Here is a 27,990-nt window from a genome sequence, read left to right as displayed (position 1 = left end):
TGAAGAAGTCATATGACAGTCTTTTTTGACATCAAAAGCATAGGTGAGATCTTTTTCTACCTGGAGTAAGAAGGTGACTTGTCCATCGCTATTTTGCTTAAAATGAAAAGTTTGGCGAGGATACCAAAACTTGAAGTTGCTCTGTAAAGCTCTTTCTCTCTGTCGTACGCGTCCTTGAAATCGATAAAGGTGGGTAAAGGTTTGAGGCTTCTGGGTTTTTCCCAAGATCTGACGCACGGAAGACTTTCACATAATTAGAGACTGATACATCTTTTCTTGGCGCAGTTCAGAGGGTCTCGTTTCTTGGATATTGGGCAATCTATGTTGAGATTCCATAAATCAGTCATATTCTGCAGTTGGTGCATACTCCTTTCCAAGTATCACCTGCTGATTAGAACAATTCGGCAGAAAAGTCATCAGCCTCAGCAGCTTTGTTGGACTTCAGAATGAATATAGCTGTCTTCATGGGTGACGTAAAATAAAGCCAAGTACAATAAGGCCACACTTCAAGAATTGGCCTTCTTCACTTTTTTAAAGTGCGATAAGAACAATTTTTAATAGGTAGTCTTATTTTATTAGGCTTTGTTTTACCGTCTTACCTCCTGCTTCGAATCGGCTCACTATTACGAAAAACATACGCTAATACCATACAATTGCTTCTGAGTTTTTATAACAGATGATATGTGTTGAATGTTGAGAAATATCAGGGTGTTTTGAAAAGAACTTTTTCTAATGAATGAGATACGCCAGGATACATTTGTATATTGTAAACTCTTAGGAGGTTGCCCTTGCTGGGACCAAACCCAGAGCTCTAAACGTGACTTGCCACACCCCACGGGCACAAACGATTAACAAATAAATAAAATCTTAACACATTATAACACTGACACAATTAACTTCCAGTTTATCGAAAGGTCCTTACCCCAGGGTAATAACTTATTGGTAGGACAAAACCGGTTATCGTATAACTTTCACTTTCAATTATCTATAAAGGCGTTGACTTTATATTAGAGGTTAATTGAATTTGCATATTAAAGACATCAATGTTTCCTTGCATGCAAAGAACATAACAGGCCATCGCTCCTTAGTTCTTTTTACCATTGTTGTTTTGAGTTCGGTAAAGTATAGTCGAAACTTTGGAAAACCAAGATGCTATGGTGTTGTCTACTCCTTGTGTATTGCGTTTCCCCCTCAAGTGGTCTTTGGTAAAATTTAAAAAAAAATATCTCATTGAATTTTCAACTTGATTTGATAATTACACAGGACCGTAAATGTACAAAACGATCACCTGCAAGAATACTTTGAAGAACTTAGTCTACTCGTTTCTGAAATTATGCATAAAACAAATGTTTTTCGTTGCTTTGCTATCATAACCGATGATACGTATTATAAGATTTTTGGGCAGACAGTTTTTGAAAAATATCGACGAAAATTGAATTCAAATTTCTTTTTAAAGATTTCCGATACGGAGGATTTAATGGCACCTAATTACCAAACTGTCAGAGTGCTGAAAGAAATTCGTGCGCAAAATTGTGATTTGCACATTATAATGTTGTCGAATGGAAATCAAGTTAGAAGATTTCTGATGTTTGTTGATGAAAATCGGATATTGGATACGCGAGCAAAGTTTGTCATGCTTTATGATCATCGAGTCTTAGCTGAAGATATGATTGTAATATGGAGGAATATTTTACAAGTTGTTTTTATAAGATGGCAAAGAGTTACAAAAAGTGATGATATCGACGAGAAAGGGTAAGTTTGAAATAGTTACAGAATAAGTGTAAGCGCGGTGTAAAAATTAATTTGACTTGTTACATGTTAAATAGATTCTGGATTTTGAATATGTTGGAACTGAACTACCCTATTTCTTTTTTGGTAGTAATTTTACCTGCCGGGTCAATATTTTATTACTTGGTAGAATAAGTGTGAAAAGTCATTATTCTTGAAATAGCGGCGATCTGTTCTTTTTCGAACAATTTTTGTTATTTTAGTTGTTCTGTCAAAAAATTGTTCAAATAGCATTATTAAGAATTGTTGGAATTTGTTAGAAATTGTTGAACTATCAAAATAACAATGAAAAGATTAATAAAATGAATACCCTAGACTTAGACATAACGATGATTAACGTTTGCTATATACAATCTTAAAAGGTAATTAAGAATATTTAGTTTTAAGTACAACCCAAGAACAATTGAATAGAAATTATTTGTATTAGCTGCTCGCATAAGTCTCCCCCAATTTTCAATTATTTGGTAAAGATAGTCACTGTTCGGTCAAAGGGCTAAGGCATGTGATGGATGTTCACGGAGTCGGCAATTGCAATGATAATGGTGAGAGGTTCATTGGCTTCTGCAACGCCAATAGCCTTGTGATTGGGGTTATTATGTTTGAACACAAACTCTCTCATAAAATAACCTGGTTGTTGAAGGCCAGACAAGCGTCTCCCAACCAAATTACCCACTTCGCAATTAGTTGACGCTTTAGAAGCAGTCTCTTGGAAGTACAAAACAGAAGAGGAGGTGATTTGCCCGTGATAACTACTTAATGATAGCTACTCTAAGATTACGTACATCTACAGTTCGAAGATAGAACGGAACAACACGAGCCCCCAAAATCAACATCGCCAGACTAAAGGATTCCTCGATCCGTCAACAATTTAGGGACCACCTGTAACACGAAATGAGGAAAATTGGAATGCTGTGAAAAATGTTTTTATTTCAGGTGCTGACAGAATAGCCGGTCAGGAAAATCTTGGGCAAGAATAAACGAACGCAAACAATTAAGTGCTTGAAAAATTGCTACACAAGAGAAAGAAAGAAACGAGCTGGAGTCCTCGTATCGCATGAAGCAGAAGGAGGTAACTACATCAACATACTGGCGCAAGAAGCAGGACCGTTTACAGAATAGCCAAAGAGCTGACCGGTACACACAGCTCAAAGAAACACCTGGTGAAAGAAGTAGATCGTTCTGTGATAAGTTCGGTGGATGAGCAAGTCAGAAGGTGGAAAAAACACTTTTTCTCGGTTTCAAAACCGAGTTTTTGCAAACAACGTGCAGCGGATACCTTTTGAAGCGCCTGAAAAAACTAATCCCCGAATCCGCACCGCACCTCCCAGTGAATATGAGATAGTTACCGCAATTAAAGCACTTAAGAACAACAAAGCGGTTGGACTTGATAGAATTCCCGCACTGCTTTTACAAGCAGCGCCAACGTCATCAAGCGAACTGCTTCATATGCTCATAAAAGAAGCCTGGACCACCGCAAGCTTCCCCGATGAGTGAAAGAAAGATATTATCGTCCAGCTCCCAAAAAAAGGAGATCTTACAAAATTTGAAAACTGGAAAGGAATTTGCGTTCTACCTACATGCCGTTGTCATACTGGAACGCATCAGAGAACACCTTGAGGCCACACTCGATGCCGAACAAGCAGGATACCGCGTTTTATCCTCCGGTATTGATCATATCAACACCCTGCGGATCATTATTGAACAGTGCGTTGAATATCGATCACCACTACGCCTGCTGTTTATCGACTTCGAGAAGTCCTTTGATAACGTTAACAGGGAGTATATTTGGTTAGCTTTTGCGGAGGAGAGGCATCCCAGAAAAACGAATTTCTATTATTAAAGCAGCATATGATGTATCCAAGTATCACGTTCTGGACGATGGTAAATTGTCAGATGATTTTGAAATCCGAAGCCAGGTCTATTTAAAGCACTTGGATTACTCGGACGCTGTTTGCTTTCTCTCTCATAGGATCATGGATCTCCAGCAAATGACTACAAGTGTGGGTAAAAGCAACTCTTCCACACAGGTTTTACTTCACAAATTTTGAATCGATTACGATCCCCAACCGGAATCTTGTCAAATCAAGCTCATTTTAACTCGATTCAGTTATAAAAAGAACTAGCGGCTCGGTACGTGCTTTGCTACGTATAATGCATAGTAATAAAACAAAATTATTATTAAATTGCTAGCTATTTGAAAGTCCAAATGACCCAAATGATATATTGCTTATATTATATTTATCAACAAAGAGTAAAAACTAAAAAGTCAATATGACTATTTGGTAGTCAATTTTCAGCCGATAATCGCGATAGTCAATAGAACAAATTTCGGTTGTCAATTTTTACAATTTGGTAGTCAATATGACAACTTTAGTAGTCAATGTGACAACTTTGGTTGAAGGAAATTGAAACTACGGTTGTCATATTGACTAATTTGGTAGTCAATACGACAACTGCGGTGGTCAATATGACAACTGCGGTAGTCAATACGACAGCTGCGGTAGTCAATATGACAACTGCGGTAGTCAATAGGACAACTTCGGTAGTCAATACGACAATTTTTGTTGAAAACTGAAATCTAATTTGACTACTGGGTAGTCAATATAACAATCGTCGATTGTCAATTTTGGGTAGTCAATATGACAACCAAATTGTCATATTGACTACCGAAGTTGTTCTATTGACTACTCTTGTTGTCATATTGATTACCCAAAATTGACAATCGAAAATTGTTCTATTGACTATCTAGTAGTCAATTTAAAAAAAAATGGTTGTCATATTGACTATTTTGGTAGTCAATGCGACAATTTGGCGAAATTTCAGGTTGACTATCGACGATTGTTAATATGACAACTTTTTTTTCTGTGTATATGGTTTAGTCTAAAACGGTTGGCTATACAGTAGATTTATCTTTTCCATTTTGAGCATGAATAAATAAACAGTTGGGGGTACCGAGTCTAGAACAGGCAACATAAAGTTGGCCATGTGAAAAACATGATTCCTCCAAATTGACACCACAAACTTGAAGTGTTTGCCCTTGGCCCTTATTTATGAACATCGCAAATGATAAACGCACAGGATTAGTTGGAATCATAGGGATACTCGGTATCAAACACACTTCTCCTTTTGATTTACCAGTTAAGATTGTAGCTTCAATCAAATTTGGAAATAACTTTTTCACTGCCAATCTGGTGCCATTACACAGTTTTGGTGGATTAATGTTTTGCAGTAATATAATCGAAGAACCAATTTTCAGATTCAAGCAATGCGGTGGTATACCAGCCGGTTCCAATGAATTTAAAAATTCAATTGGAAAATTCATTGCAACATCTTGATTCATAACACTGTCAATTGATTTATGTGTCGTGACTACACCTGACAGTTTCAGATATGAATGTTTTTCCGTGCTAAAATGGTGCGTTCTTTCAACCAATCATGATTTCTGTTATTCTGAAGAATATACGGAAAAACACATTCAATCAACTCCTCTATAGATTGCGCAATTGTACAAAAATTGTTCGGTAAAGTTATCAATTCGTTGGTACTGTCGATTGGTATTTTGCATCACCAATTGCTAACAATTTTTTTGAAAACTTATGGGCAGTTGCATCATTATGAAGGTGAATACGCATATTTAAGTTCAGTGTCAATTTTCGTACATATCTCCAAAGAACTGATGGCTTTAAACATACGTTTATTTCATCAGTAGTAGGTGATCGATGAATGACAGTCAATGTTTGACGAAAGTCTCCTGATAGCAATATCAGAGCACCACCAAAACAGCTGTTGATTACCGCGTAAATCTAGCATTGATCGATTAAATGCTTCTATTGATTTTTTATTCTCCATTGTGCACTCATCCCATATAATAATTGATGTTAATCGCAGAACATTTGCCATAGCAGAATTTCTCGAAATATTGCAAGTTGCAGTTTCAATCAGCCGTACATTCAATGGCAATTTTAATGCAGAGTATGCTGTCCGACCAGCTTCTAATAATACAGCTGCAATTCCCGAAGATGCAAGTGCCAATTCAATTTTCTATTCCGATAGAATAGTCGCTAAAATCAATGATACAACGAAAGTTTTTCCTGTACCACCAAGTGCACCCAAGAAATATAATTCACCTGTATTATTGGAAACAGCAGGCATGATTGTCGTGTTGAAAATTCAATTTGGTTATATTCGATTGTACAAATCATTAGAATTAAACTCCTGCTCACGATACAATTCACGATCAAAAAAATCATGTATCTCACCATTTGGTGCGGTCATACCCAATTGTGCTAATGCTTTATTTACAATCGTTTGACAAATATTGTCTTCAATTACTATTACAGCTTCGTTCTTAGTTTCCAAGGTAATCAACATCGGGATTTCTTTAAGTATTAGTACAAATTGTTTGTATGTGGGAGTATAGAAAGATTTTGATTTTACACCTTTTCAAGACTTTTTTTACTTTTCTCTAAGTACAAACCTTCTCTGGACTTCCACGAATAATTCAAGGCCAACATTAGGCAAATTGGTAACGTTTTCGAAGTGCATAACGAGTGAATCTTTTCTGAACTATTTCTATTCTCAAAATATTATTTTCATAAAAAGGAGACCCGACGATACAACGATATTCTAAAACAGGTAGAATAGTAGACATAAATAAGATCTTCAAAGTAAAGGGATCCTTAAAATCTTTGGAGTTCTGCTTTAAGAAACTTAAAAGTGATTTAAATGCCATGTAATCAACATGAGATCTAAAGTCAATCTTTGAATCAAAAATCACCCCAAGATCATTTACTTCAATAACCCTCAGAAGACTAACATCATAGAATTTATATTCAAAGCCAATAAGAGATGAAGACTTAGATACATTAAAAATTGTACACTTCGAGTAATAATTCAACTGAAGATGACTGAAGTTGAACCAATTAAGAAAATTGTTTAGATCCAGCTGCATTATAAATAAATAAATAAATTGGGTGGCGTAACAGTACGTTATTAATCCAGATGCATTAATAAGCAATTAAAAACAGAAGGTAAATCATTTATAAAGATTATAAAAAGAAGTGGACCCAAATGACTGTCCTGTGGAAGACCCGACACCACGTCTATAAGATTTGAAACACAATCATCTATTTTAACAGCTTGTTTTCTATCAGAAAGGTATGATTCCCCTGTAAAAATGAAGCATTCGATCCTAACATCTTAAGCTTTTGTAGGAAAAGACCATGATGCACGCGGTCAAAGGCTTTAACAAAATCAGTGTACAGGACATCAACTTGTCTACCCTTTTCAACATGATTATAACAATAATTTGCAAATAGATTTAAATTAGTACACGTTGATCTGCCCTTTAAAAAAACATGTTGTTTTTTGAGACAAGAAATTCTTGGCAACAAAATAATGTTTTTGGGTGACCATTTTTTCAAAAAGTTTGTGAATAACTGAATGTTTTGATATTGGTCTATAGTTCTTCACTAAGTGCTTAAGACCACTCTTATAAATGGGATCCATATAAGATATTTTCCATTTATTTAGAAAAACACCAGTTTGTAAAGATTTATTAAAAATAAGGATTAAAAAACTACTAAGTGAATACGAACATTTTGACAAAAGAATAGGAGGAATCATATCAAAGCCAGGATTTTTTGACTCATGAATTTCTTTTAAGCATCCAAAACATCTTGTTCTGAAAAACTCTGTAGTTTAAAATAGATTAAAGGAGTTATATCAGAATACAAATTGCTAATATTTATTAAAATATCACAATAATAAGTAGTTTGAAAGAATCGAGCAAATAGTTCACACGAGGACTGAATATCATTGGATGTAATTTCATCGTATTCCATACATTGAGGAAAAGATGAACAATTTCTTTTACAGTTCAGAAATATCCAAAAAGATTTCCAATTATATTTTATATTTGGTTTTCATAATATAATGTCTATACAAAAACTTGTTGAGAAAATCAAATTCTTTTCTTTACTGAAAAAATACTGCACGATCTTCCGAAGAATTTGTTACTTTATAACGCTTAAATGCCTTATTTTTAGCATTCTCTAAATTTTGTATCCTTTTGTTAAACCATGGAATAATAACAATTCAATAACAATACGTTTTAAAATTGTAAACATATCATCTAGAGACTTGCCTTCCAATAAATCCTTCCAGTTGACAGTATTATTAAAATTATTTAATGCCGTGAAATGTGCCTTTGCAAAATTAAAAATTTCTCGAAGTTTCAAAGTCCCTAGAGTCGAAATAAAAGATTTTTTAAAAGATGTCTGTACGCACCTTCGTAAACCGTCTGTACATTCGCGGCGTTTCATTCTTCGGCCTTTTTTTAAAGAATCAAGTCCAATCAAAGCACATCTTGACGGATATGAAGAAGTATCAATTCTCCATTTCAGTTGCATAATAACAAATCTTGTGAAAGAATTTTGATCTCTTTCAATACGAGTTATCCCAATGGAAGTAGAGGGACACCAAACAATTGAACAATACTCAAGGATCGGACGAACTAATGACATGTACACTGATTTCAGAGCATAAGGGTTAGGAAACTCGTTGCAGTTTCGCTTGACGAAACCAAGCATTGAATTAGCCCTTGCAATTACATAATCTATATGTAATGAAAAAGACAACTTTGGATCAAAAATTGCTCCACGATCACGAATCTCAGATTTGCGATCAAGAATCTGGTTGAACATATGGTAGTTGTGGATCATGGGAACTAAAATACGATGTGCCGTAAACACATTACACTTTGTGATATTTAATGGAAGGATATTCCTATCACACCAATCAGATAAAACATTTAAACCGTTTTGAAGATTTTGCTGATCAATTCTTTTTTTTATACAAAGCAAAATTTTCAACAAGATGCATTTTTAAGAAGAGAGGGGATATTATTAACAAATATATTGAAAAGAAGTGGTCCCAGATGGCTACCTTGAAGAACTCCTGATGAAGCTTGTGTGATATTAGAAAAGAATTTCCCCAATTTCACACATTGTGTTCTTCTATAAAGGTAGCTGGAAATCCATTTTAGAAGCAATCCGTGAATGCCAAAAGCTCGAAGTTTAGCTAGAAGAATTTCATGACAAATAGAATCTAATGCTTTTATAAAGTCTGTGTAGATAGTAACTAACTGATAACCAGATTCTAATGAATTGTTGAAGTAGACTTGCCTGACATAAACCCATGTTGTTCAACGCAAATATGCTCTTTAATACTAAAATACAAACGATCTTTTACTATAAGCTCAAATAATTTATGTATTGCAGAGAGCTTAGTTATAGCGAGGTAATTTGTAACAAGATTTTTTGGACCAGTTTTGTAAATAGGACTCATGTATGAGAACTTCCACTCATCAAGAAATTCGCCAGTACAGAGAGATTTATTAAAAATTATTAGTAGTGGGAACACTAATGTGAATTGACATTGCTTCAGAACCAGAGATGGAATTCCACCTGCATCAGGATTTGAGCTAGATTTTAATTTTGAGATACCATTAACAATGTCAGACTCAAAGAGATGATGTTTTGAGAAATTAGCATTAATTTTTAATGTTGAACATAAACCGACTTAAAAAAATAAAACTTAAAACATAAACCGACTAATAAAAATACTACCATCAAATTCCATATTTTCTTGAAGAGCTAGAAAACGTTTCTTTCCATTTAGAAAGTCCAAAAGGCTTTGGAATCCGAAGAAATAAGGCTTTGGATTTTCAATATGTATTGCTTGTGCAAATACTTGTTTAGATAATCATATTCTTTGATTTTCTAAATTTGTTAAAAGCTTTATTCTTAACACTTTTTAAATCACTTACTTACTTACTTAAGGTGGCGCTACAGTCCTGTGTGAACTAGGGCCTCACCCAACAAACTTCTCCATCTAGCCCGGTCCCTAGCTAGATGTCTCTAGTTTCGCGCTCCAAGTTGGGTGAGGTCACCTTCCACTTGTGCGCGCCACCTGATCCGCGGTCTTCTTCTACTGCGCTGTCCTGTGGGTGCGGATTCGAAGACTTTCCGGGACTTTCCTCCACTCCCCTTCGATACATACGGGACCGTAGATCACACGAAGAACTTTTCTCTCGAAGCGACCCAAGATGCTTTTATCCGCTTTTGTCATGGTCCATGCTTCTGCACCGTATAGCAGGACGGAGAATGTAAGGGTCTTATATAGCAACACTTTTGTCCCTCGAGAGAGGACTTTACCACTCAATTGCTTTCCAAAGAAACAGCGATTAGCAAGAGTTATATTCTGCATTTGATCTCAGCGCTGGTGTTGTTTTCTGCATTTACAGCGGAGCCTAGGTAGACGAAGTCCTTGACTACTTCAAAGTTACGTCTGTCGATTGTGACGTTTTGACCAAGACGTCGATGTTGTATGTCCTTTCTAGACAGCATGTACTTTGTTTTCCCCTTATTAACAGTTAAACCCATTTTTGCCGCCTCTACCTCAATACTCACAAAAGCCCCATTGACATCACTCTAAGTTCTTCCGATTATGTCAATGTCATCAGTATATGCCAGTAATTGGACAGACTTTTGAAAGATAATTCCTCTAGTGTTGACGTGTGAGTTCTGCACTATTCTTTCAAGCACGATGTTAAAAAATCGCATGATTTTGTCTAAAACCTTTTTTGACATAGAGCAGCTTGAATTCTCCATAGTCATCTTGCACAAACGGACGAGTTTGTCAGGGATGCCAAAACTAGACATATCTCTATACAGCTTGTCCCTGTAGATGCTGTCATATGCGACCTTGAAATCGATGAAAAGATGATGGTGGGTGTCGATTTGGTGTTCTTGGGTTTTTTTCCAGGATCTCCCGTAATGTGAATATTTGATCGACTGTGGACTTTCCTGACCTGAAACCACACTGATAAGGACCAATCAGGTTGTTGACGAACGGCTTCAGACGTTCACATAATACGGTAGAGAAGATCTTATATGCAATGTTAAGTAGATTGATTCCTCTATAGTTGGTGCAGTTAAGAGGGTCTTCTTTTTTCAGGATCGGGCAAACAATACTGAGGTTCCATTCATCAGGCATGCTTTCTTCCGACCATATCTTGCAGATAAGTTGGTGCATTCTCCTAACTAACTTATCTCTAGCTGCTTTAAAGAGCTCGGCATTCCAGCCATCCGCTCCAGTGTCTTTATTAGACTTCAGCTTAGATATGGTAATCTTTACTTCGTCTAAGTGGGGAGGACGGGATTGTTGGCTTTCGTCGTCTATGTTAAATGAATCATCCTGCCTGACAGCGGAATTCAGTTCTTTCCACTTTCGTCTTTCCAGCCTTCGGTTCTAGGTTTATGAACCTGTGAATTTCGTTTCACCTGTTCATAAAACTTTCGAACCTCATTCCCGCTTTTATACCTATCAACATCTTCGACCGCACGCTTCTCATGCCTCTCTTTTTCCTTCTGAGAAGTCGGCGTTCTTCTCGCCTCTTCTGTTCATAGAGCTCATGAGCAACTTTCGTCCTTTTATGTAGCGCCGCTTTGTGTGCCTGTTGTTTGGCTGCATTTGCCTGCCGACATTCCTCATCAAACCAGGGGTTCCTTGTTGGTTGCTGTTTGAAACCCAGCACATCAGAGGCGGCTTCTCTGATTGCATCTTGGCAATGTTGCCACTGGTTTTCGATACATTGTGTTGGCGGCAGAGAACTTCGAGAGAGGTTACTTATAACTCGGTCGGAAAAGGATTTGGCGATCTCTGCCGATTGTAGCCGTTCGACATTGTACCTTCTCCCAACACCTTCCTATTTCGCCTTGGGTCTGGAAATCCGAAGTGCAACCTTGGCTACAACGAGGTAGTGGTCCCAGTCGATGTTAGCTCCTCGAAAAGTTCGTACATCCATAATGCTGGAAGCGTGTCTGGCGTCGATCGCAATATGGTTAATCTGGTTGACGGTAGATTGATCTGGAGAAGTCCAAGTTCCTTTGTGGATGTTGGGGTGTGGAAAACGCGTACTTGTTTCTATGACGTTTCGCCCTGCAGCAAAATCTATGAACCTGAATCCATTGTCGGAAGTGTTGTCGTGCAGGCTGTTCTTCCCGATTATTCCACCAAAGATATGTCTTCCCTTGGCATTAAAATCGCCCAGGACTATTTTAATATCGTAGCTAGGGCATTGCTTATGTGTTTTGTCTATTAGCTTGAAGAACATATCTTTGGTGTTGTCGTCTTTCTCTTCTGTGGGGGCGTGCGCGGATATCAGGCTTATGTTGCCGATTTTAGCCTTGATGCGTATTGTAATGAGGCGCTCATTGATGCACCTATAGCTCAAGACTTCTTGCCTAAGTCTGGCTCCAATGCCGAAGCCGCATCCAAATAAGCGCTGTTGGTTTTCGTGGCAGCAGTCACCATAGTAAATATCGCAGTTTTTCATCCTCTTTTTGTCCGGCCCATCCCATCGTATTTCCTGGATAGCGGTGATGTCTGCTTTATAGCAGTTTAGGGCCTCCGCTTATTGTTCAGCCGCACGTGGTCTGATAAGGGACCTAACATTCCACGTGCATATCCGAAGTTCGTTGTCCTTTATTCGTTTGTGTTGGTTGTCAACAGTAAATCCGTCCGTATCCGAGGCTTGTTGGTGCTTCTCAACTATGAAAGCTTTAACTTGGCCAGGAATTCACCCGACGCACAACCCCCAATCTGGAGGGCCAGATTCTAAGTATAACTCCAAGGATGGGGAGCCGGATAAAACCGCTCCTTTCAGGCCTGGGCTCCGAATAAGTCGAAGAAGCCCTTTAAATCAACTGATCGTTTATAAGACCAAGGTGTTTTAAATGATTTCAAACATTTCCTTTTTGGAATATATTGTCTTAAGCCAACCGAAAAAATATCTATAAACTTTTCAAACGCACCTTGAACTGAAAAACCGGAAAGATCATGCGTCCAGTCAATGGACTGAAGGTAATTGTTGAGTGCAACGAAATCTCCTTTGTTGAACATCATTAGACAAAAGTATAGAGTTTTAAACACAGTTTTCAAATTTCAATTTTAAATTTTCGTGTTTCTATGCTTTGGTGCAGTTCTCAAATCTATCTGAAGCTCCAGAATTGTGTCCAGCTGTTTGTGATGCCTCTTTTAATTTCTTTTTTTTTGTATTAGTCCTTAAAAGATTTAATTTGTCCTAAGTGTATGACGTCTTTATCGTGTTCATTTTTTCCTGATTTTGGTTTGTCATAATTTTTGTTCTGTTTATTTGCAGTCCATTATTTTTGCATATGCAAGTGATTTCTGTTCTTTTTTATTTTATTTTTATTTTATCAAAATCTTCAAGCTATCTTAAAGCTAGACAAAAATTCTTAAAAAACTAGCGTACATTTCAAAAACTTAAAAATATCTGTTTTTTTTTTAATTATTTTTTTTGGTGCCAACCTAATCCATAAACCTATGTAAGCCGGCCAAGACCAAACGGCCTAGACAACTTTAAATGAAATTCTCAATTTGAAGCCACCAAAACTGATTCTCCTGCCTCACCCTATCTCTTCGGTCAGTATATCAGAAACAGTCTTACTGAACCGAAGGCGTTCGGCTCCGTCCAGTGCGAGGATGTCTCGACTATAAAGAAGTCGCCTACCTACAGTTTTACGACTGACGTGGTATATTAGCGGAACCGCCTCACTATCCTGTATCAGCCCTCGATTGTCTAAATAAAGAAAAGCTTCGGGAGGAGTGTTGCCACTTAAACGTGCACTTTCGTAGTACTCATTGTTGGGGTAGTAAGTCCCAAAAATTAAGCTGTTAGTCGACCACATCGCTCTCGCAATGTGAACCCTACCAATCTTTACCAAGAAAATATCTATTCTGTTTATGTTGGCTCTGTTGTATAGAACCTGATTAGAATAGTAATGTTTGTATTCCGACTCTGGTGTTCTGTGTAATTCTGTGACATTATCTCTCAAACACCCGAATCTTTTCCATTTGAGATGGGGCAACGTTGTACCATACCGGGCACCCATAGGCAATCATCGGCCAGATAAGGGCAATTAAGCAAATTACCTTCACCCTGCTGTCAAGACGGATGCTAAAAAACAACCCATTTGTCAGGGCAAAGGCGCTACCCTAGCTCTGGTCAGAGAAGCACTCATATGTCTGTCGAAATACAAGTACTGATCCAACCAGATGCCAAGGCACTTTGCTACACTTTTATTCGCCAGTGGCTGTCGATTTGGTCCAACGATCACTAGATTTTTCCAGTTCTTTCTCGTATCCCTTGAGGCTCGATACAGCGGAGTCCTGAACAGAATAGTTTCGCATTTCTGAATGTTGATTTTCAACTACCAGTCATCGCAATATTGCTGAATCTTGTCGAAGTCACCCCGCAAAAGTGTTTTGATAACCTCAATTTTTGGACTCGTTCTGTACGCAATTAAATCGTCAGCGTACGCTATTACCTGATGAGTCAGACTTGCTATTAGATTACTGGTGTTAATACTGAATAAGATCGGCGAGTTAACGGCTCAATGTTGCAGACCATTTTTAATATCAAAGATTTGTTAAGATGTTACATTGCCAATTTTGGCAATAAACCGCCTACCATTAAGCGTGTCATAAAGCATATACAACAGTGGTTTACTTTTGCCAAGTCCGTTTAACTTTAGATAAAGACCCTCTAACCATACGGTGGCGAAGGTCTTCTCCAAGTCAACCAGACAAGCATCCGTACATTGTCTTTTACATTTGTTTCACTGGACATCAGAAACAAGCTTAGACGCAGCATGAATAGTGTCATGTCCCGCCTTAAAGCTGAACTTATTACCCGGAATTATTTTGTTGTTCTCAGCCCACTTGGACAGAGATACTCGCTTATCGACCGGAGATTCGCCGGATTGAAGTTGCCTTTTTCCTTTTTCGGGAGAGGATGTACCACAGCTGTTTTTCAACGGACCGTATAATATGCATTATGCAGAACGTTGTTAAACAGAGTGGTATAAATGTCCACAGCTTCCTGATGTAAATGTCGTAGTACAATTTTAAATATACCATCGACACCTGCTAACTTCTTTTTCTTTAATGAATCCTGATAATTTGCTAGAGCTCTATCTTCGTGGCTAATAGGGTTTTTTTTTTTGCTCGGCGATGATGGCATTTGTCAAGTTTTCGTCTTTGAACCTGCATAAAGCTGAGTACGCCAATGAACTTTTCTTTATCCGTTTTGGATACCTACCTCACTACACAACCAATAGGGGATCGCTTTACAATTTAAACGTACATTTTCTGTCGTTTATTCTCTTTCCAAGTTTTGCATTGAAGTCTCAAATCACATGCATAACTTCTGTTAAGTAAGTATAGTGGTATTTAATTACCACTCAAGAATAATTATAAGTTCCAGACTCCAATTTTTGAAGCTTATTAATTCTTTTTAAAGTAATTTATTCATTTAACACTAATGAAGTCCCTTATGTTGTCTGAACCTTCTCATTGGGCTGTCTATCGTCCAGCTTGCCTTAGGGACCGATATTAGCTGTCAATTAAATCCATCACAAACATTTTAGCTTCACAGTTTTGTACTATTAGAGCCTTAAATCAGCTTCACAGTCGTTGTAGCATGAGCTATTTCTTCCAAAAATGTTTCATTATCCAGTATTTCTGTAGCTACAATACCGTCATTGACTTCAATATAATCCGTCCAATTAACCCCCGCAATATCGTTATTAGTTTTCAATTAGCCTGTTCCATCGATCTTTTCGATTTGGGTCTCCGCCTTGGTCATCCAATTTTAACATCGACCTTTAAAAACCAACTAGTAAAAAGATCTGCTGTAATCCAAGAACATTGGTGTGCTGCATTATCAACTGGCGAAGATTAGATTTTATTTTAATAAAAAAGCAACGATTTTTGGTCTACCCGAAGAATAAGAGCTTTAGGTTTTCTGAACCTTTCATGCTGGACCCCACAATGCAAGTTTCTCTTTCTTCACTGTGCTTCCCTCCAATTTGCTGAAATTAACTGAACTTGATTAAAAAATACAAAAGCAAAATAGTTTGTTTTTTTTCTAAATTTAAAAATATTAATTATCCTGCATTGCGTTCGGCCTTAACATTTGAATTTTGGGATAAAGTGTTTGCTTCAAGTGATCCATCTATAGTATTGGTCTATTTTTGAATAAGTTACAGGCACATATTTCAAATTGCACCGTAACTACTGCTAGAAAATCTAACAAATTTAAACGTCTTAAGTCTTCGATATCCTTGCCATTATTAAATTAAATAAAAAAGAAAAACGGTCTTCGAATATCTGTTTTAAAGCATCTTTACAATTCAAGACTTAAGAATTTATATCACAAATTGTGCTGCGATTTGAAAAATGAAATGCCTAAGTGCAGAGATAATTATTATGCTCATAAACTTGCTGAAAACATTGGAAATAAAGGGTGATTTTTTGAGGTTAGGATTTTCATGCATTAGTATTTGACAGATCACGCCGGATTTCAGACATGGTGTCAAAAAGAAAGATGCTCAGTATGCTTTGACATTTCATCATGAATAGACTTACTAACGAGCAACGCTTGCAAATCATTGAATTTTATTACCAAAATCAGTGTTCGGGTCGAAATGTGTTTCGCGCTTTACGTCCGATTTATGGTCTACATAATCGACCAAGTGAGCAAACAATTAATGCGATTGTGACCAAGTTTCGCACTCAGTTTACTTTATTGGACATTAAACCAACCACACGAATGCGTACAGTGCGTACAGAAGAGAATATTGCGTCTGTTTCTGAGAGTGTTGCTGAAGACCGTGAAATGTCGATTCGTCGCCGTTCGCAGCAATTGGGTTTGTGTTATTCGACCACATGGAAGATTTTCCGCAAAGATCTTGGTGTAAAACCGTATAAAATACAGCTCGTGCAAGAACTGAAGCCGAATGATCTGCCACAACGTCGAATTTTCAGTGAATGGGCCCTAGAAATGTTGGCAGAAAATCGGCTTTTTTATCGACAAATTTTGTTCAGCGATGAAGCTCATTTCTGGTTGAATGGCTACGTAAATAAGCAAAATTGCCGCATTTGGAGTGAAGAGCAACCAGAAGCCGTTCAAGAACTGCCCATGCAACCCGAAAAATGCACTGTTTGGTGTGGTTTGTACGCTGCTGGTGGAATCATTGGACCGTATTTTTTCAAAGATGCTGTTGGACGCAACATTACGGTGAATGGCGATCGCTATCGTTCAATGCTAACAAACTTTTTGTTGCCAAAAATGGAAGAACTGAACTTGGTTGACATGTGGTTTCAACAAGATGGCGCTACATGCCACACAGCTCGCGATTCTATGGCCATTTTGGGGGAAAACTTCGGAGAACAATTCATCTCAAGGAATGGACCGGTAAGTTGGCCACCAAGATCATGCGATTTGACGCCTTTAGACTATTTTTTGTGGGGCTACGTCAAGTCTAAAGTCTACACAAATAAGCCAGCAACTATTCCAGCTTTGGAAGACAACATTTCCGAAGAAATTCGGGCTATTCCGGCCGAAATGCTCGAAAAAGTTAACCAAAATTGGACTTTCCGAATGGACCACCTAAGACGCAGCCGCGGTCAACATTTAAATGAAATTATCTTCAAAAAGTAAATGTCATGGACCAATCTAACGTTTAAAATAAAGAATCGATGAGATTTTGCAAATTTTATGCGTTTTTTTTTTTAAAGTTTTCAAGCTCTTAAACAATCACCGTTTATATATAAGAAAGAGTACTCTTGGGATCGCCATAATCTTCAGCAATTTTATTTCTTCAACTCCCTTCTTATTTCTCAATTTCTTCAACTAAACGAATCTTCCTAGCAAGATGATTTATCTGAAAGTAAGCATTGAATTGAAAATTCGACTTAGAGAGATTGAAAATAGTCCAAGAATATAAAGAATTTGTTCGAGTTAGAGGAAATTTCGATTCAGATGGAATCGACTGTATACACGCCATAAATATATTATAATCCCAAAAACACCTATAAACCACAACCACTGACCTTTAATAATTTCTTTTTTTTACTTATTAAGCGAATTCAATCTTCTCTCAATTCCCTATCCAAACATTTTAAATGGAATTCTTTCGACTCAAGTAATTCTTAAATGGAAAAACCACAAATTTCACAAGAAAATCCCTATATTTAATGACAAATCAAAGGATCTTAAAGGTAATTTACTTTTTATATTTACAAATACAATTTTGTTAAACACAATTCATCATCAGGAATCGCTTTAAGAATTGTAGCCTTTGAACATGTACCTATGGTGATGAAACTCAAAAATGGCGACTTCGCTGGAGTTGAGGTCGAAATAATTCGATCATTGGAGAAAGTTATGAATTTCAAAGCATATTTTTACGAAACTAATGACGCCGAAACGGAACATTGGGGTAAGATCTTACCAAATCGGAGTTATACTGGACTTATTGGAGAAATGGTTTGTTGTCCTGAGCATAGGTGTAGTTAAATGGTTAAAATGGTCACTTATTTTTTTCTCAGATCAATCGTCAAGCCAAACTCGCCATCGGTGATCTTCAACTTAATATCCTATACTCTAATGTCATGGACATGAGTGAGCCTCATAGTCACGAGTGTTTTACATTTCTTACCCCAGAATCTTCACAGGATAACTCATGGAAGACACTTATTCTACCTTTTAGGTAATAGCATTCATATTTTTAGTTAGAGTGGTATTTATCGTTTCTTTATTTTAGTGGTAACGTTTGGGCAGCTGTTATAGCAGGTCAGCTCGTTGTTGGAACAATATTTTATTTGATCTCTTATACGCATTCAGTAAATATTGCTGAGACTTCTCGCCGAAACCAAGTTTTCTTCTCGATCTTTCGCAAACGTGGAACTTCCATTGATTCAAAACTATTTCGAGATGTAAAATTTCGTTCGTCATTGAATCGCCGTATTCCACGCCAGGAGTCAACTGATCTCTTCGACGATTACTCTAATTGTATACTTTTGACTTATAGCATGTCCTTGTTCGTGTCCTTGCCAAAAATGCCAAAAAATTGGCCACTACGAATACTCACAGGTTGGTACTGGTTGTACTGCATAATGCTTGTAGTTTTCTACCGAGCGAGCTTCACGGCGATTTTAGCTAATCCAGCCCCGAGGTAAGCATACTGTCAAATATTAAAAAGAACCTTTTTGAAAATAAAATAACATGTATTGTCTTTTTTTTACCAGAATAACCATAGACACAATTGAAGAACTTTCCAAAAGTCGAATAACTGCTAGTGTATGGGGAACGGAAAATAAGAAATTTTTCGAGCAAGCTTTTGACGAAATCGCTCAAGAAATGAGCGAAAAATTGGAAATGGTTGATGATATTTATGGAGTTGTAAGTATAAGTTGTTGAATAATTATGGATTTACATAATAGTGGTGGTCATATAATTAGAAACAATAATTCTAGATGCACTTATTTAAATGTCGTATTTCTTGTAGACACCAGTGTGCTTAGGTTGTTGCGTTAGTCTATGACAGCTGACATTTATTTTCCGAATATATTGTGTTTCCCTGATTTTACTGCGGGGCGAAACGTCATGGAAGACAGTACGCGTTTTTCACACCGCAACATCCACAAAGGAACTTGGAGTTCTCTAGATCAATCTACCGTCAATCAGATTGACCATATTGCGATTGACGCCAGAAACGCTTCCAGCATCATGGATGTCCGAACTTTTCGAGGAGCTAACATCGACTCGGACCACTACCTTGTTGTAGCCAAGATAGCAACTTCGGGTTTCCAGAACAGGGAGATGCCGGGAGAAGGTACAACGTCGAACGGCTACAATCGCCAGAGATCGCTAAATCCTTTTCCGACCGAGTTACAAGTAACCTCTCTCGAATTTCTCTGCCGCCAAAACAATGTATCGAAAACCAGTGGCAACATTGCCAAGGTGCAATCAAAGAACCCGCCTCTGTTGTGGTGGGTTTCAGGAAACCACTAACAAGGAACCCCTGGTTAGATGAGGAATGTCGGCTGGCAAATGCAGCTAAACAACTGGCACGCAAAGCGGCGTTGCATAAAAGGACGAGAGCTGCTCATGAGCTCTATGAGCAGGAGAGGCGAGATGAACACCGACTTCTCAGAAGGAAAAAAGAGGGCATGAGAATGCGTGCGGTCGAAGATGTTGACAGGTTTAAAAGCAGGAATGAAGTTCGAAAGTTTTACGAACAGGTGAAAACGAAATTCACAGGTACATAAACGCAGAACCAAAGGCTGCAAAGACGAAAGTAGAAACATCATAGTGGAACCACAGCCAATGCTGAGGATATGAAGGAACCACTTCTGCAAACTGTATAACGGTAACGACGAATCGAATTCCACTGTCAGGCAGGTTGATCCATTAAACATAGACGACGAAAGCCAACAATCCCGTCCTCCCGACTTAGACGAAGTAAAGATTGCCTTATCTAATAAATGCCAAGCTGTTTAAAGCAGCTGGAGATAAGTTGGTTAGGAGAATGCACCAACTTATCTGTATGAAATGGCCCGAAGGAAGCATACCCGATGAATGGAACCTCAGTATTGTTTGCCCGATCCTGAAAAAAGAAGACCCTCTAAACTGCACCAACTATAGAGAAATCAGTCTACTTAACATCGCCTATAAAATCTTCTCTGCCGTAATATGTAAACGTCTAAAGCCCATGGTCAACATCCTGATAGGTTCTTATCAGTGTGGTTCTAGACCAGGAAAGGCCACAGTTGATAAAATATTCACATTACGGCAGATCCTGGAAGAAACTCAAGAACGCCAAATCGACACCCACCATCTTTTCATCGATTTCAAGCCAGCATCTATAGGGACGAGCTGTAAAGAGCCATTTCTAGTTTTGGCATCTCTGCCAAACTCGTCCGTTTGTGCAGGATGACCATGGAGAATTCACGCTGCTCCATAAAGGTTGGAAACAACTTAACAGAACCTTTCGATGTCAATAAAGGTTTTAGACAAAGTGATGCGCTGCCATGCTTACGCGTCAACACTAGAGGCACTATCATTCAAAAGTCTGTCCAATTACTGGCATATGCTGATGACATTGACATAATCGGAAGAACTTAGCGTGATGTCAATTGGGCTTTCGCGAGTATTGAGGTAGAGGCAGCAAAAATGGGGTTAACGGTTGATGAGGGCAAAACAAAGTACACGCTGTCATCAAGAAAGGACATTCAACACCGACGTCTTGGTCAAAACGTCTCCATCGACAGACGTAACATTGAGGTAGTCAAGGACTTCGTCTACCTAGGTACCGCTGTAAACGCAGAGAACAACACAAGGGCTTCTTCAAACGAAGAATAACTCTTGCTAACCGCTGTTTCATTAGACTAAGAAAACAATTGAGTGGTAAAGTCCTCTCTCAAAGGTGGTTATATAAGACCTTATCATCCCCGTCATGCTATACGGTGCAGAAGCATGGACTATGACAAAAGCGGATGAAAGCACCTTGGGTCGGTTCGAGAGAAAAGTTCTTCGTGTGATCTACGGTCCCGTATGCTTCGAAGGGTAGTGGAGGAGAAGATGGAACGACGAGCTTTACAGGCTGTATAGCGACGTAAACTAAGCCAGAAGGGTAAAAGTCAATCGACTAAGATGGCTGGGTCACGTAGAGCAGTTGTTTGTAAACCACAGTCATTTTAGAAAATTCGTGTATAGTCGTCATTTTTGCTTGGCACAAAATTAGAAACAGAATTTTACAAAGCCGGTCCTTTTTGGACTTCAGCAAAAATAAAAGATGTTGTTTTACCCCAATTGAATCAAGAGTTATCAGCTAAAACCATAAAGCGTCGTCTTCTAGAACATGGTCTACAGGGACATGGATGCATTGCCAGGAAAATAGTTTCCAAAAACAATTTTAAGAGGCGTTTGACGTTTACTGAGCCTTACGCAAATAAAGTCATGGTATTCTGAAGCAACAAAATTTCCAGTAATGAATCAAATTTTAATTTATTTGGGTCGGTTTATATGGTAAAGTTTTTGTAAGACGTCCTCAAAAGAAAGAATTGGATCCTAAATAAACTTTTAAGGCCATTAGACACGGAGCAGGAAAGATAATGGTTTGCAGTGGGTTCTTGTGACATGAAGTTAGCCCATTAGTAAAGAAAAATTGTCGAATGGACAAACATGTTTATAAAGGTGCATCTTGGCAAATGTCGTTTTTTGAGGAAATACAAAATTCCAATTGTTAACCCTCCCTATATTTAGGGAATCCAATTAAAGCTCTCAGAATAGAGTAAGTATCTCAGTCTTATTTTAGATAAACAAATAAATTGTTCAGCTATGCTTTTTGCGGCACTGGATATCCTATCTACCCTCTAGCTACTCCTCTTGACATACTTAGCAAACAAATAGCTGGAAACTTTGCTTATCGCCTCAAATCTTCTTCGCAGTGGATTAAAAGGAACATCTGCCTATTTAGAATTAATTACAAAGAGCACAAACTATACCATTCCCCAACTGTAATTCGACAGAAACAGGTCTACACCTTCTCCTACATGCCCTGCTTTACCTCAAAAACGCAAGATTCTTCTATTACGATCTAAACGATCTCAATCATATTAAAATTATCAGTCTTTCACGTTTTGTAAGGGGCTCAAATTGGTTTAATTTAGCTTAGAGGAAAGCCTCAAGATTCATGTAGTATCACAATAATTCAACTGAGAACAAAATCTATTGATTTTTATATTTCTGTTTTTATATTTCTGTGCCGACTGTTCGTATGATATTATTGTTCTAACTGAAACTGGTTAAATGAGAGCTTGCTTTCAACCGAATATTTTACATCGGATTTTAATGTTTATCGAAAGGATCGCTGCTCTGCGAATACTTAAAAAAAGTCGGCGGTGTTTTATTTGCCATCCGATCTGGATATATTTCTCTGCTGCACCGGACAATATTCCACCTTTAATTTTGAAACTTTGTTAATATAACCTTAAAACCCCACTTTGCTTTATTTTTAATTTGTCCTTGAAACAAGGAGTATTTTTAGATACATGGAAACATTCTCTGATAACTCCTTAGCATAAATCTGGATCTAAAGCATATGTGGAAAATTATAGACCTATTGCTAAGCTTCAGCTAATCCCCAAATTATTTGAGGCAATTGTTAAAATTAAACTTTATATTTTAGGTCGAAACCATATTTCCCTGCATCAGCATAGCTTTATGAGTGGTAGGTCTACTGGAACAAATGTATCCATTTTTACAAATTACTGTCTTGGTTGTTTAGAAAATCGTTCTCAAGAGGATGTAATGCACACCGATTTTTCCAAGGCGTTTGATCGGGTACAACATAATGTTCTCTTGACAAAACTTGAATTGCTTGGCTCCCACTCGATTCTTCTAAAATACATTAGAAGCTATTTGGTTGGACAAAGACAATATGTTAAAATTGGTGATATTCTTTCCAATAAAATACAACATTTTTCCGGTGTACCACAAGGTAGTCACCTGGGTCCACCCCTTTTCATTTTATTTATAAATGATTCGCCGTATTGTATTAAAAGTTCTAGATGTCTTTTATATGGTGATGATCTCAAGATTTTTAGTGCTGTAAGTTCTTTATCAGATCCTAGTAAAATTCAATTGGATATTGATAATATTTCCAAGTGGTGCTTTATAAATGTTTTAAATTTAAAATTTTAATTTTAATTTAATTATTTTTTCAAAAATAAAGGATCCGATTTGTTTTGATTACAAAACTGAGATTCAGTTCTTAATGGGGTTAACAAATTAAAAGGATCTTGGTGTGATTTTTGATTCGAATTTGTATTTTTCACTCCAAATTGATAATGGTATTTCAAAAGCTAACACCATGTTGGGATTTAACTCAAGAACTTCTAAGTTATTCGAAGATCTTTATACTTTTAAAACTTTTTTTTGTTTCCCTTTACAAGGGCGGATCCAGACTTTTGACCAGGGGGGGGGGGGGGGTCACACACTTAGATGAGTTTTTACTCGCCGTTTAAAAATATTCTTTAATGTTTTGTAAGGGATGCTAACAAAATTTAATAATTGCTAAAATGACAACTTTAGTTATCAAATGATTTAGAACACTGTTGTCCAGCAAATTATCGTCTAACTATTTAATTTGGATGACTCACATGAAAGCATTCCAAGATTCGAACAGTTGTCTAAATATGTCATATTTAGGAGCTAAAATACAACAGCTTAGATGGTTTTTGGTGCATTTCGCGTAAGAAGAAAAATGTACCTGCAAAATAAGTTTTTCGCAAAAATTTAAATGCCATTTTATTTGTCAAAAATCTAGATTAACCTATTTTTTTCGAAAATTATTTTAAATTTTGTCTTAAAAATATTTTTGGTATAAGCACTAAATAAAGAGCTTATAAATATATGAACATTTTACATTAAAATTTCGTCAACAAATGTTGTCCCCTTTCTGAAATATCGAGTATTGTAAACAAAATTAGTATTTTATAAAAATCAAAAAAAAATACAATTTTGATCATAAAAAATCATCATCAATTTGATCATTGGCAAAAGCGAGAAGAATTTAGAAATCGTTCCATTAGTTGTTGAGAAAACTTTTTGAATGGTACCCTTCTCCAGCAATACAAAAATATGTTTTTCTTGTAGAATGAAGCCAAATTAAGAGCACAAAATTTAGAGAAAGTTTTAGAAAAATCACATCTTGAACCAAATGTTCTGTTAACTTTCGTATTAATAAAATAAAAAAAACGCCTTAAACTAATCGGCTGAAAATCTCAATTTCAATCAACACAATTGTTTGGACTGTAGGGGCCAGGAAAGACAGACGAAAGGAATCGGGGTACCCACTTTTTTCGGTTCTCTACCGTCGTATTGTCATATTTGATTAAAAACTCTAGTTTGAAACTGTTTACTTATGCAAAACTCGCTATATAGTTCCTATATGTCGCAGTAAAAAAAAACACTTTAATCATCACTATTTATGTGTGTAAAAAATGTAATAATAAAATTGAAGGCGAATTTAAGGAATTGAAAGGCAACTTAATATAAAATTCATGGTCTCTTATTCAAGGTTTCTTCTTAAGAACCTGGATATTTGCTCTTTTTCTTAGAAATATTTTTCATGAAAATAATTTAAAACATGAATAAAGTTTTTACAAATTCTAAATTGAGCAAAAATCAAAATTTGAATTGTTTTTGACAGCAAACCACTTTTTGGTGAATGTCGTTAAATTACTAATACATCTATAGACGGAATCTTAACTTAAACAACTTAACTGTATAAACTGGATCGTCAATTTGTCAAAACTTGATGAATTTGTGCTGTTTTTTTTGGAATAAGGCTGAATATCCGATTCATATTATGTTCCTGGTCCAATCTTCAGTCAAAAGCAGTACTTTTAGCAACAAAGTTTAAGGAAGTAAAATATAAATGTTGCTTTAATATACAAAAAATAAATAATTCAAAATATAATGCGGGTCATATCCATTAACGCAATACGATTAGTTTTGAATTGAAGGAAATCCAGTGAAAAAGCAAACAAATTATCTCCGAGGGGGGGTCATGGGGGTCAGTTTTTTTTCAGCTTCATTATAATATTTTTCTTGATCGCGGAAATAATATCTTAAACGTTGTTTGGATTTTAAACTGCTTTCGGGACTGATCTGCTATCAGAGCATATTTCAAACTACCTGGAGGATGCTAAATTTAAAGATTTGGCCATCTTCCAATGTGACAGCAAACGATGTATTATATTTTGATTTAGAACCATCAGTGATTATATATTTCAAGCCTTAAGTTTTAAGTTCTGATGAAATACTTGAGAACAGTGGTTGGTATACTGCATTGCTTCTAATTGTTTAATTTTAGTGCGCGAGGCTCAATAAAAACTTAATCAGATTTAATATTATGATAAAGTTGATTTTTTGGGGTTCTTGTTGGTATGTCCATTTTTTGAGATTTGTGGGGAATTGTTTTTAAAGCAGATGGACTACGTGTAGATTTATGTTTAGTAACGCAGGCTGTTTTGGTCAATCGATTTTAAATGCAAATAAAAAACTTTATTTCATCTTTTACCCAACGTTTCGTCGCTACTCACGACTTCTTCAGGGGTTTTTTTATTATGATCTTTATTTATTTAACATTATGGACTACGTTTCTTACACTTGAGGTCTATAACTTGATGAATGTCTTTATAGATAGATGCATTTTTCAAAAAGATTAGTTTTAAAACTTAATTCGAGATGATTTGTTCGAAACGTTGCTCAACTACCCATAATGGGGATCCCTGGGGGATATAATTTTGCAAGGAGTGAGAAGACGGTTGAATTTTATTAGCTATTCACGTAGACACACATCTTCTCGCCAACACCCCACATTTTTAATTTGTTTAAACCGATTCTGTCAAAAGTTTTTTCGAAGTCAAGCGAAAGCATGGAAACATGATTTGTTTTTTATAATGGGACTTGAAAGTAAGGCAAGTTTCTAGCATCCAATTAGCCAGCTGCCAAAAAATTGCCTGCCAATTAAGGCAACTTTATTGGAAAGTTGACTGGAAGGTTAGTCAAGAAAAATCTCCCTAACTATCAAGTCAAGTCATCTTATGTCAAAATGACAATTGATCATGTTTTTCATTCAACTGAAAGCTGAACTTTATTACTCTATTCTATATATTTATTTATTTTTTCACAACGCCATTTAATGTTTTCTGTAAAAATCTTCCTTGTAAATTTTGAAAAGGAATAAGTAATATTTATTCACAATACAAATCGTGATGCACTTGTAGCTTGCCCTAGAAGGTCTTTGTAGACAATAATGATTTTGGTAGTTTTTGTATTATGAACTTGAAGTAGAGGTTTGTGATGTAAAGTTCTGAAGTTGGAATTTTTGAGACTTAAAAAACTAACTAGTTCCTTGGGTCAAAATTTACGTTAAAAGAATGAAGTTGACTGCAATTGAAGTGCCTAACGTTGTCTGAACCAGCCCAATGTTTGAAAAAGAAGTAATCTATGTGAAGATGTGCTTCGACACATCGCCGGTTAGTTTTGAAGGCAAATTGGTTTCAGCGAACCATATCAGTCGTTTTGCGATGATTTCTTCCATTATTTTGGAAGAGTAAGAAATAAGGGATATGGGACGATATCCACCAATTAATTTCTTATCATTATGAGGTTTCGGTTTAGGAAAGAATGTTGAAGTTTTCTAAGTTTGGGGTATGGCCGCGGTATCAAGTATTTGATGGTATAGTTAAATAAGCCTCAATTTCAGTATTCAGTTCAGTTTTGACATCTGTCAAAGTACATACAAAAAATCGAGTAAAATTTTAAGTTTTAGGTTAAATTAAACATTAACAATATTTTTACTCCACATTTACAATATTAATGTACTTTTTTGTCTCATCTTGTATAAATTAATTCATACAGTTATTAATCTTTTTTATTTTAAGACCGATCGAATTGCAAAAGGTCAATCTGCTTACTACGACAATAAATTTTTCTTGCGACATCTTCGACAATTAGGAAGCTTACGCCGAGAAGACACTGAAATTTTACATATTATGAAAGAATGTGTTGTCGTCATGCCAATTTCAATAGGAATGGAGAAAAATTGTCCATTCAAAGCTAATGTTGACAAATATCTAAATTGGATGAAAGAAGGTGGTAAGTAGATAGATTAAAATATATTTAATAACTTAGACATTTACTAACCAAAATACATGTATTCGTATCTTAAATAGGGCTTCTTTCAAAATGGTTAAAAGACGCAACAAGAGATTTATCCTCCGAAGAAATGGCGCCACAAGAAGCCCTAATGAACTTGGAAAAGTTTTGGAGTTCTTTTGCGGCTTTGGGATTTGGATACATTTTGGGTGCTCTGACAATTGGTAGCGAGATATTTCATTTTAAGTATATCGTTCAAAGACATCCATTGTATGATAAATATAATCCGAAAATATATTATAATTTTCAAAGAAGGTTTAACTATTAAATTAAAATGAAATGTATTGTTTTTTTTACCCACTTCATAAAATTAAAGTCTATGCAAGAGCGAATCCAGACTTTTAATCAGGTGAGATGGTCACACATTTAACATAAAGACCAGTTTTTGAAAACCACTTAAAAATGTTCTTTAATATTTTTTAAAGGAGGCTAACAGAAAATGAGAAATTTTGTCAGAAAAATGAAATCTTTTTTCGTAGAAAAAAAAGTTTCTGGCTTTTTTTCAAGGGCTTTATGTACGGGCTCAATTTTTGGGAGCT

The 27,990-nt window shown here is 36.4% G+C and overlaps 1 protein-coding gene across 1 annotated transcript; it reads left to right on the top strand.

The window, feature by feature from the left end:
- The first annotated feature begins 1,149 nt into the window (after nucleotides 1-1,149).
- On the top strand, nucleotides 1,150-27,725 carry LOC129946315 (ionotropic receptor 21a). Its single transcript, XM_056056454.1, has 9 exons — nucleotides 1,150-1,205; nucleotides 1,264-1,752; nucleotides 17,801-17,937; nucleotides 17,994-18,205; nucleotides 18,268-18,428; nucleotides 18,483-18,893; nucleotides 18,967-19,120; nucleotides 27,178-27,391; nucleotides 27,469-27,725. Exons 1-9 carry the CDS (start codon nucleotides 1,150-1,152, stop codon nucleotides 27,717-27,719), a joined length of 2,085 nt encoding a protein of 694 aa, XP_055912429.1. The 3' UTR covers nucleotides 27,720-27,725.
- The last annotated feature ends 265 nt before the right edge of the window (nucleotides 27,726-27,990 follow it).

This window comes from Eupeodes corollae, chromosome 1 (genome assembly GCF_945859685.1).
Source record: "Eupeodes corollae chromosome 1, idEupCoro1.1, whole genome shotgun sequence".
In the NCBI taxonomy this organism is placed as follows: Eukaryota; Metazoa; Arthropoda; class Insecta; order Diptera; family Syrphidae; genus Eupeodes; species Eupeodes corollae.
The sequence above is the reverse complement of the archived record's forward strand: the minus strand, read 5'-3'. Positions and strand labels throughout refer to the sequence as shown.